This window comes from Aplysia californica, unplaced genomic scaffold (genome assembly GCF_000002075.1).
Source record: "Aplysia californica isolate F4 #8 unplaced genomic scaffold, AplCal3.0 scaffold00672, whole genome shotgun sequence".
NCBI classification, from domain to species: domain Eukaryota; kingdom Metazoa; phylum Mollusca; class Gastropoda; order Aplysiida; family Aplysiidae; genus Aplysia; species Aplysia californica.
This window is the reverse complement of record NW_004797942.1, coordinates 75,903-87,905: the sequence shown is the minus strand read 5'-3', so window position 1 is coordinate 87,905 and position 12,003 is coordinate 75,903. Positions and strand designations below refer to the sequence as shown.

The 12,003-nt window shown below is 38.4% G+C and overlaps 1 protein-coding gene across 1 annotated transcript in view; it reads right to left on the bottom strand.

Annotated features, from left to right (window-relative positions):
• LOC101852273 (retinol dehydrogenase 13) overlaps positions 1-12,003 on the bottom strand; it is an 18,291-nt gene extending 6,288 nt beyond the window's left edge. Inside the window, exons 1-6 of the mRNA XM_005108248.3 lie at positions 11,847-12,003; positions 9,256-9,332; positions 3,517-3,698; positions 2,995-3,150; positions 1,379-1,483; positions 337-546 (exon numbers count right to left, since the gene is read on the bottom strand). Coding sequence (XP_005108305.1) covers positions 337-546; positions 1,379-1,483; positions 2,995-3,150; positions 3,517-3,698; positions 9,256-9,326 — 724 coding nt within the window. The 5' untranslated portion in view covers positions 9,327-9,332; positions 11,847-12,003. The remainder of the gene's footprint in view (positions 1-336; positions 547-1,378; positions 1,484-2,994; positions 3,151-3,516; positions 3,699-9,255; positions 9,333-11,846) is intronic.

The following is a 12,003-nucleotide window of genomic DNA, read 5'->3' as shown; positions in this document are numbered from 1 at the left end:
CCCCCCGTCCCCACCTAAATTCCCATGTCTAAGATCATCTTTACTTCTCTTTTCATATTGAATTTTAATGAGAGTAATATAATTCAAATTTTTTATATATACCTGCATCTGTTTTTATGGTCCTGTACAGCCAAGAAATATTTCCTTCTGGGATAATAAAGTATTATTTTTTCTTATCTTATCTTATTTTTTTCTGGCTCTCTTGCGATTTCATCTTACAGAGGAGGTTCGACTGCTATAATCATTGGGATCAGGATTCAGAGTGTTAACATAACCAGTTTGAAAAGTAAAATGTGACCTAAGTAAATAATCTATAGAATATGAGAGAGAGCTCACCTTCTAACCGTCTGGCCATCTCTCTGCTACACAAAATATTTGCAAGCTTGCTCTGTCCATAGGCATTAAGCTTGCTATATGATTTCTCACTGTTCAAATCCTCAAAATTCATTTTACCGAGAGTGTGACCTAGACTGGATACAAAAATTATTCGGCTTGGAGCAGACGCCTTCAGCTTGTCCATAAGGAGTTGTGTCAACAGAAAATGACCTGAGAAGAGATAAAATCTCCCTGAGTGCAAAGTCATAGTAATGGAAAACAACCGATCACTGTGTAACATAATAAATAATAAAAATAGCTTGTGTGTCAATGTCTGACGACTACAAAGACATCTGTAGAGGAGAGTTTCTCATGCAAAATAGAAGAATTAGAAGAATTAAAGGTTGAGATGACTTGAGGCCCCTGCCTTGGCCAATGAGACCAATTCTGGCAGAGAAAAGTAGGTCGCATTTTGAACACTTCTCCCAGCCTATGCAAGCCTGCTGCCACCACACTCACCCGTCGGAGGCATAGGCTTGGGAAAAATTGTGTAACATACAGTATTGGTTACACACACTACTCTGTCACATTGGGTGATAACATTAATGCCTCTTTGGTCTATGACCCATGATCTGTGATGACCGTCCGGGTGATATATATCAAAAGCAGGAAGTCACTACAAGCGGTATAAACAACAGGATTTGAAGCAGTTCTAATCCACCTGGAAAGACTGAAATACTCCATAAAACAGAATTCCCTACTTCAAAATCAAATTCCTGTCTTCTGCAAGCTACTGCAAAGAGCCTTATCATTTTACCACAATAACCAGTCTGAAAACTACCCTTTATCTTACATTAATGTGAAAATGAAACGCCCCCTCCCCCCACAAAAAACACAAAACAAAACAAAAACAAAGTCCTACAGCTGACTAAAAGATCAACTGAACAAATCAGTTTAATTAGTGATTTAAAGAGAGAAAAAAATAACAATAAAACAGTATTACAAAAAACGGACTGAATGCACTGAGAGTAAATTTCTCTCTGTCATGAGGTTGATATCTTACCAAAATGATTCACCCCAATCTGCATTTCCAGCCCATCCTCCGTAAGCATCTTGGGACACATCATGACGCCAGCATTGTTGATCAGGATGTCCACATGACTCTCAGCTAGGATCAACATTTTCATACAATTAAAAGACAATATATAGCGGCACTGCCACAAGAAATGATATGTTTAACTATTAATCTTGTTTTTCACCCAGTAAACATGGGTCAAATGGACTTGAGCAACTATACATTGAAATTTATTCCTTAAAACTTCTCTCCAAAATTTATAATCAATACATGGATTATGGCCCTTAGCAAATTCCAGGCAAATTTTAGGTTTTTACATAAAAGCAATAAAGTGTCAGTAGATACCACTATAGGGACATAAACATAGAATGAAAGCCCACAAGATGCTGGATTAACAACAATCATTAGCAAAATCCAACAACCACTTCAGTGTTATGTCTGGAGCTCTTTCCGGCCTTCTGAGATCATCTTAGTGTTGTATGGAACTGTTCCTCATTATTCCTAGTGGTACGACAGAGGCACTTTATCAACATCTTGAAGTAGAGATGTTCTCTGTCTGTAAGTTTACATGTGTACTGGCCCAAAGTTGCCCTTATCTTACCCTTGTCTTTAAAAAAAGTTGACAAACAGTTAGGTGCAATGTCATGTCCACCACAAACTCCTTTTCATTTTTTACCCTTTTCAGACTGCTTCAGTAAACAGCAGTTTAGTTTTAAGCAAGGTGTTTTATCTTCTCTTAGATGCCAAAGAACACAGAGCTATTTCGTTATGAAGTAATGCAGTGCTACCATAAACAGTGGGCTGTTGAAGTGCACACTCTGTAAAAACACACTTCACTAGCACTGAAAGTTACTGCCATATAACAAATTGATTGCTGAACAATTTGTATAATAACACATCAGGACCTATTGCTAGGGTTAGATTTGACTAGGCCAACCAGACATTTGATTCCACATACATGCATATAACTCATTCTGTAGACTTAGAAGCATGTGGGAACAATTTTATGATACAGTCACATCAGCACCAAACCTCACCTGACTATCAACGCCCTGCATGCATGGCCTGCCCCAACTCATGCCGCCCCACACACACGTATATAAATTATATACTATATGCACTCCTTCTACACAAGCAAAGTATGTGAGCTGGCAGCTTATCCATCCTCTCACAATCCCAGCACCAAGTCAAGACACATATCTTACACACATGTTCACATCACACAATGAACTGGTTTAAAAGAAGACCTCGTATAAGTTGCAAAAGATGGCCATGGGTCTCTGATAAGTCCATCATAGTGTACACTGCAAGATTTGAAATAAGCATGTAATGATTCAGGGTGCAAGGTGATCGACAGTCCCTTTAAATAGAGAGGAAAAGGTTTGTTGCCAGAATAAAATGCGTGAAGCCACATCAGTGGGGATTTTAAAAATAAGGTATTCTTTTCAGTTTTTGTTGAGTCTGAGTTCAGCGAATGCTAGTTTCACAGTGAGCGAAGACTTAATAAAAATGACAGTATCAGAAAAAAACAACACTTCTGATAATGAAATCTCAAGGAAGTTATTTCCCTTTACCATAAAATCTGAACAACTTCAAATACTCACTTGAATTTATCAATTTTGCAAATGCACGAATAGAGGCGAAAGATGCAAGGTCAAGCTTCTGGCACTCGATGTTCTTATTTCCTGTCTCTTCCACAATCTCTTTCTTGGCCTGTTCACATTTTTCAAGATCTCGACATGCCATGATGATGCGGCCACCTGGAGGAGATTTGTCTTTCTCAAATAACACTTGTGACAAAATAGTCTAAAGTAAAGAAACTAATTTATTCTCTCTCTCTCTCTCTCTCTCTCTCTCTCTCTCTCTCTCTCTCTCTCTCTCTCTCTCTCTCTCTCTCTCTCTCTCTCACAAACCCCTTAAAAATTAATCAAATAATAAATACAAATTATAAAAAGTGCAACCATTTTAAACACCATTTTGTTCAGAATGAATGTACAGTTTGAATCTGACATTAGTTGATCTACAATCTCAAAGGTGGAATGAATCAAACTGATTTGAAAAAGTCCACACCCACTCACTCACCAACAATCACACAGTTTCTGACTGAAAGCCAGTTTACAGCATACCTCTCCCAGCCAGGTCCCGGGCTGTTTCTTTCCCAATTCCGCAATTTGCCCCGGTGATGACAACAGTTTTACCGTCAATACGCTCCTTCCCATAATAACGACCTCCACTCATGTACTCCTTGAGAAGGATGCAGCTTACAGGAACAAGTATCAGAAGTAGACCAATGACAAAATCTAGAAAGCTGAAAGCAATAAACAAAAAAAGACTACAGTTAATTTTACTTTTCAACTGTAAACTCTGAAATGTTTCAATACAAAAACAACTGCTACAGATTGCTCCTTTTACCTTGATAAGCCCTTCCACATTCTGAGCTTCTGAAGAGAAATTTCTAAACTGAATTAATAATGAATGAGATAAAACTATCTACATCCAATTTTCACACGTAATTTCATGCAAGATATTATACATAATACATTCAAACCTCGTTATATCTTAGTAATTACTGTCATTATTGACATTAGCAGAGGGCACTGAAAATCCTGTGTGACTTAGGTACCGTATGACTGACAATTTTAACTAGTTTTGCTCTAAAAATACAAAATGAATCCTAATCTGGGCCTGTGGAGACGCCAGAACATCAACTGCCAAAACCATGTTTGGGTTTCAGCAATCACGGATTTTAAGTAAGTTTATTCAGTGTTTAAGGCCATTGGCCCACATCACATCATATAAAACACTCATTTGATAAATAAAGTTTCCATAATGAAAAAGTACAGGTTGACCACACGTCTTTTATCAAGGGTCAAACATTGCATATTTCTATCACTGGGCCGAGTCAGGCTGGGGGGAATTAACAATTTCCTTTGATGGACAAAGTGTGGAAAATAGAAAAGAGAGTGAAATTCATCTTCAATTTATTGAGAGTTACACCATTCCCATAAGGGTGAATTTGTTAACTTCTACTGATAGCGATTGTTATCTAAAGGAAGGCTATGAGTCTTTAATAAAGCTATAACTCTTATGTTCCAATACCGTGGGAGTGGGAGGTTGGAGACAGCTGTTTCTTGAAACAGAATTGTAAAAGAGAATAAATTATACTTGCGACAGACTTCCTCCTCTATGTTCTGCACAGAATGATCAACAAGCCTACTTTTTTACTTTACTAACAAATAATCTCGTATTTCCAACACTTTGAGAAAACCAGGCATATCCAAAATCCAGGGAAAATAATAGGTCTTTAACTTCAGTAGCCCAGATGACTCTGCCCAGTTCACAGGAACAATATAATTGCATGTAACATTTCTTCGGATGTTTCTAAGTGTATAAGTCTGCACCACAATTTACAGACACAATACATATGTAATCAGAACATAAATTTGTTTTTCCCACTTCTCATTCATAGAACTTAACATTTGGGTATAGCTTTGCTAAGACCCAAAAAGGCTTTCCAGAACTTTACCTGAACATTATCAATCACGTTCCAACTTTTGGTACCCCAAATTTCAGAGCCATAGAGCAGCATAGGTTTAATCTTTATATCAAAAATGTTTTTCGCTGTTTCGAAAATTTAGTTCTTGGTAAGAACCGAAAAGCCTTCTTGTTTGAGAAACAATCCGTTAAGCTTTACAAGCTCAATCTTCTAGTGTTCGTCTCCAGTATAGATGCGATGAAAATGAAATGCCTAAGTACCTATAATGGGTTACTGTCTCTAAGATCTTACCTTCCCAAAACCATCTCTAAGATCTTTTGAGATAGCCTCCATTTCTAAAAACAACAATTCTACTTTTCTCTGCATTCACTTTTAAACCCCATATCTGGCGGGAAATCATATAACATTATTTATTTTCTTTTGTAAACCTCTGACACTGTCATCAAAAGGACTGAGGTTATCAGCGTACATTAAATTAAGCATAAAACAACATCATTATCATAGGGCAATATCTGTACAGCATGGGTATTTGAATCTGAAAGGTGTTTTTCAAACTGAGAAATAAAAAAAAGGAAATAATATAGGGCTGAGTATGCAGCCTTGTTTGACACCTGATGTACATTGGATTTTAAAAAGCAAGCAAGACAAAACTGATTTTTAAAAAACTTTTATAGTTAGGCTCACGGCAGACCAAAAAGTGACATCATGTACTGAGAGCCGGAAAGCTGGAAGGACAGAGGGCGCGGGATGTAGTGATGCTGAAAACCTGGCAATCACTGTATCATGGACTAAGTATTTATTATTTTGGCAGCCAGTATTTTTACGACATGTCGTGGAAAAAATTTTTACGAGAAAAAAAATGTACGCGTATTTTCACAACTTGTTTTTCTCTTTGGACCTATCAGTAAACAGCTGGGTCATGCCAGAGGGGAATATAAATAGACTCTCTGCCCTTTGGCCATGCCTTCTCTCTCTCTCTCTCTCTCTCTCTCTCTCTCTCTCTCTCTCTCTCTCTCTCTCTCTCTCTCTCTCTCTCTCTCTCTCTCTCTCTCTCTCTCTCTCTCTCTCTCTCTCTCTCTCTCTCTCTCTCTCTCTCTCTCTCTCTCTCTCTCTCTCTCTCTCTATATATATATAAGAATGGCGGATGCGAATCCCCATCCCTTCGAAGTGGGACGAATTTTTAAAGAGTATAGTGAGTTTGAGGAAAAACTTCGGAAGTACTGCGGTACAAAGTATCTTTTCAGCAAAAAATCCTCGAAATCAGCCACCGCCAAGAACAACACAATCGAAGACGAGTCGAAACACTACCCGGCGGAGTGGCAGTACTGTTTCTGTTTATGTCTCTTTCTTTAACAAAGATTTATGAAAGCTTTCTGAGGGTTGAAAATAGCATTTTTCCATTGCCCCTATTACTCAATTTGTCATCAACTTCAATCCTGACGGTATGATCACCAATCCTATAGATTCTACTCTAATTTTTCACCATTTTTTACGCGTTTGATTGTGGAATGCCAAAACCAGAGCACATTTTCACTTACTTTTTAAAAATTATTTTTTGGGCAGTCTTTATTTTCACGCCCGAGCCACGCAAAGGGACAGTGGTCGAGAGCACACAAATAGGCCTATAACTTACAGCCGAGGGTGGGATTTTAGATCTACCGCTCGAGAAGCAAGAAAGCAAGCATGCCCCCCCCCCCCCTCCTCCTTTTCTCTCTCTGTCTCTCTCCTTTTTTCAAAGATTTCGGAATGTAGAGATCTAGGTTACTTGTTTGGCAAGGGAAAGTTGAAGTTGGAAGCACTCTCTGCACCTATCGTATCGCAAATCTGGTGGTTTTGACACCTTAATCGGAATGTCGCTAGAACAAGTCCAAAATCAGAAACAAAATCTAGATCTATCTAAAAAAAATTGCTAAGAAAATCTAGACCTCTGCGGTATGTTGTTGTTGTTGTTATCGATCCAGCAACATCTGGGCTCTCGCCCTTCTGTCCAATGCCATGTAGTGATAAGTTCAGGTTTGCTGCAGTTGCTGTAATGTTCCGTAGAGTGTGTTGTCGAAGTTAGGTCTCGGAGGGAGAAGGGTAGCTCTGATGTCATTTAGGGCTGCACAGTGGAACAGGTGATGATCCACAGTCTCATATGCATAGTCACACAAAGGACACATTGGGGGAAGTTCTGGTTTTATTCTGTTCAAGTGAAAGTTGAGCTGTATATGTTCTGTTCGTAGGCGGAAGATCGTGGTCTGTTTCTTTCTCTGTAGGTGGTTGATATTGTCATTTCGTTTTGTTGTAGTCATATGTTTGAAAACTGCTCTGCCTGTCTTTCCCAAGGCCCATCTGTTCATCCAATCTTGTTTGCTGTTGCTTTTAATGATTTGTTTTGCAGTGTGGTATGAAGTTGGAATGTTGGGTGTTCCTGTCTAGATCCCCTTTTGGCGAGTGTGTCTGCTCTGTCATTTCCAGGTATGTTTGAGTGTCCGGGAATCCACTGCATCACCAGGTTGACGCCACAGAATGTTATCAGATGATGGGAGCCAAACAGTATATGTGTCAAGCCTTCGTTTAGATGGTGATCATTTTCTATTGCTTACAAGACTGATAGTGAGTCAGTGAAGATCACTATACTCTGGCTTTTGTTTGGATGAGTGTCAAAAACTGTGCGGAGATGGTATAGTGCTGTTTCAATTGCTATCATTTCTGCGTCGTAGTTGTTGCATTTCTCTCCACAGGCTGCAGAGATCTCATTGGAACTTCCATCTGGGTACTGTATTAGTATTACATATCCGGCTTTGGTTGTGCCTTTGAATGCTGAGCCGTCTGTATAGACGTGTATCCAGTCATCTGAATAGCTGTCGATTGTTTGGTGTGAAGAAAGCATCAACTTCACTGGGTCTGACCTCTGCGGTAAGAGCCAGTATGTATTTGACGGGTCGTGATAATGCGCGTACATTTTTTTTCCACGACACATCGTGAAAATACCGGCTGCCCATTTTTTTTTCTCAAAATGTTAAATACTAAAACCACTTTTAATCAGTAATAAGCCATCTTGATACATAGGAATCCAAAACAGGGGCGCTATACCGCACAGGGCACTCTATTCATAAAAGTTAGTTTTCAGATCTTATCCTCCGGTAAGTTCAAATACAACTAAAAAGATGCTTTTCTTTTTTTTTCTTTCAGCATAGGCTCCCAGCAAGGTCCATTGGGGTGTTGCGAGCGAAGCCTTAGAAAAAAATTGACATTTAAAGTTTTCCCAAGGTTGAAAATGGCATTTCTTTATTGCTCCTATTCAATTTGTCATCGCATCATCGACAAATCCGGCAAATCCGGGAACGACGCAATCACCAAGTCAACTCTAATGTTCCCTCATTTACGCGCTCGACTGAACTATTTGACTCTTGGACGCTCTATGAATTTTATTACTGGTAGTATTCCAGTTAGTAGACGTACAGTTTCGTTTTTTATGTGGTCTCTTCTGGTGACGTTGGTGGTTTTGCAGAGACATCTCATTTCGCATGCACTGATTTTTCTTTCTTGTGCCTTGTTTAGAGACCATGTTTGGCACTGGTATGTTAATATTGGTATGAAGATACTATTGATGAGCTGGGACTTCACTTCGGTTGGGATGTTCTTGTGACTGAGCAGGGGTGCCAGCTGGTAGGTCATTGCATTTGCTTTCATAGTTCTCGTTTCTATTTCTTTGTCCATACGCCATCTTGTGTGAAGATGCTTCCCAAATATTTAAATTCATCTACTAGTTGGAACTGTGTTTAGTCAATAAGGATGTTGAGTTTCCCTGAGTTTCTGCTGACCTTCATTAGTTCTGTTTTTGATATGGAGATTTTCATGTTCAGGTGTTTACATTCCTCATTTAGTTTTGTGGTGTGTTTTTGTAATTCCTCTTTATCCATATTTAATATACTCTGGTCATCAGCAAATAGAAGCTTGTTCAGTTCAGTGATGTTGTCATTTGCTGCTTTCGTGATCTTATCCATGGTAAGTGATGAAGAGAAGCGGAGAGAGAACACACCCTTGTCTCACCCCAGATAAAGTTGATAAAAAGCATCAAAAAATTGTAAACTATTTGTTTCTATGGTCTCTCAAGCTATGTAAGACACTAGACTTTGGCAGCCATTTTCTCACTAATTTTACCCCTGAAATCAGGCACCCCCCCCCCCCCCATCTTTTCCAATTGCAAACATTTCAACTTGTATTCAAGATAGATAGGTACATTTTTTATCACAAGCAAGACAAATGGACATAATGGTACCAATAACTCCACATACCCAAAAATTGACGAGCACCAAATTCAAACACGTTGTGACACATATAAAAATATTCACTGAAAGTGCTGCCAAAAAGGATGACTTACTTGAAGAAGACAGCAAGTGCAACCAGTGTGCCCACCACACTGACAGGCAGAGAATATTCTTGAAGTGTCATCTTGACCTGCAATGATATATATATATATATACACATTGGTCCAATATGCCAACTTTACTATTCTATTACTGTACAATATCACAGTCAAAAATTTGTGGTGTAACTTATTTATCAGCAAATATCTTTTCAACAGGTGAATCAATGTTTTCCCATACTTTGAACAGATCTAGCAGTTTGTATTAATGTATGATCTTAACTTAATTATATTGTTCTACAACACAACTGAGGCAAAATTTTTAAACTTTTCTTCATATAAAATACTAAAATTTCGTTACACAGAAAATTGGAGTGTTCACAGCACTTATCGCTTCTAACATATATTTTGCATATATGGCCTGAGTCATTGTTAACCAATGATGCAATTTATCTGGTGTGGCAAAACTTGTTACAAAAAGCTAATATTTTAGTGCTCACTTTTTTTGCACCAAAAGTTCTCAAAACCGGGTTCGCTAAGTATAGTGTCACGATTAAAACAAAGGCCAGACTTGCTCTTAAAAGTGATGTTATATTCGAAGTGACTATTTCTCCGAGCATTCGGGAAAATAAAGTTGAACTCTATTTCTCCAAACGGTTTCCAATTTCGAAACTTTTTGGTTATTTGCGAGATTTAGGCGTCATCCTTTCATTCAAACTTCTGCGAGGACTGGAAAGAAGCATTTTTTGCATCGAATTCAATTTCTAGAGCTAGAGATTTTTAAACGTCTGAATATTCAGATACTTCAGTTGTGGTTTGGGCAATGTTCCCGGACTATACTTCATTTGAAAATACCCTGTCCACGTTGGATTATGCGATTGTGCTGCCTCCATTTTTTCACGTAATTCTGCAACATTTGCATAATTTTGGATTCTCCGCATTTTTTCCCCTTTTATCCCATTTTTTTTTTACAAAACAATTAATTAACGCCTCGCCATGAGACTAAAGGAAAATAATCACCGTAATAAATCTCACTTAAGTGAAAAGTTGGTTATTTCCCTTCGTACTTTTCAAAGATTTGGGATTTGGGGTTCCAGGTTTTGGGTAGTCTCACTCACACTAAGTACCAGCAAATCCCAAAACCAAGTAGCAAATCCGCCCGCCACTACTAACAATCCAGTGTTATGCGGGCGTACGCGTGCCTAACAATTTTTAAAAAAAAATCCCCCCCCCCCCTCTGTTCACACCCTACACATACACTCACACACACACACACACTTACACACTCACAGGCCACTCCATTCGGAGAAATAAAGTTCAAGTTTATTTTCCTGAACTTTCGAAGAAATAAATCTAGATCTAGAGCCGGCCTATTGTATTGGCCCAGCTCAGGTGATGTAAACCTTCTAAAATCTCTAGACAAAACACCCATTGGGATTTTGATAAATAAGTGTTTACAGGAATTTTCTTGAATAAAGCTAATAAAGTAGGCAATGACAGCGCCATTATGGTTATGATAAACCACTTTTCCCCTATCACCCTACTTGTCTTAAACTTTAACTTAAAGTCAATTTAATTCATAAAAGTTAAACTGAAAGTGAATGAATTGTTACAAACACAAATTGATCTAGAAATCTAGAATCTAGATCTAAATCTAGATTCTAGATCTAGATGGCCACCTCTATTCTCACCCGGAGTGAGAATAGTGCAGGCGAGTCTTGTGGCTATTCTCACCCGGTGCGCGTTAACCAAATTTTGCATTCACCCTAAACCACAGAATTCTACACTGTGATATATATAACAGAAAAATTGTAGAATTCTGTGCCGTGAACAAACGTTCCATTACAACTGTAGCCTACTAAAAGCATACAATTTTGTCTGTGGGCAGTGGAGAGAGAGAGAGAAAGAGAGAGAGGAGTAGCGCGAGAATTTCCGGGCAAAACAAAATGGCGACCCGCGTAGTTCGGCTCGATTCGAAAACTTAAATAGCCGTAGCATCTTTGTAGACAACCAAATTAATTTACTATTGTGTTTTAATATCATTTTATAACTTTGTTTTGGTCAATGTGATCGTCCACACCGATAGACAGTATTCAGAAAGAGACACAGAGAGAGAGAAGAGGGAGGAGTTGATCTTGCGAGAACTTCCGGGCGGGTGAGAATAGCCACTTTCGATCTTAGATCTAGATCTAGATCTAGATCTAGATCTAGAGTCTAGAGACCTAGATCTAGATCTAGAGTCTAGAGACCTAGATCTAGATCTAGAGTCTAGAGACCTAGATCTAGATCTAGATTAGATTTATCTAGATGTAGACTCTAGATCTATCTAGAATCTAGATCTAGATCTAGATTAGATATCTAGATCTAGATTAGATCTAGATCTAAAGATATTGATCTAGATATCTAGATCTAGATCTAGATCTAGATCTAGATCTCTAATCTAGATTCTAGATCTAGATCTAGATCTAGAATTAGAATCTAGATCTAGATCTAGATTATCTAGATCAAGAGATTAAAAAAATCTACGATCCCTTCATTCTATCCGCTAACCTGAACTGCATGCCAAACAACTTTAGAGGCACTATCTATGGCTACAAGATACAAACCAAGATCGCACAGCACTTTACAGCAATCTGAAGAAAAAGACTTCCGATGTTTGGTTTATATTTCTAGCGCCACAACGAGAACAAACGCCTGACAACACAAAAAAAAGTCGAACTTTGGGCTAAATAGAAGCCAAATAAGACACGTTTGATGACTTTG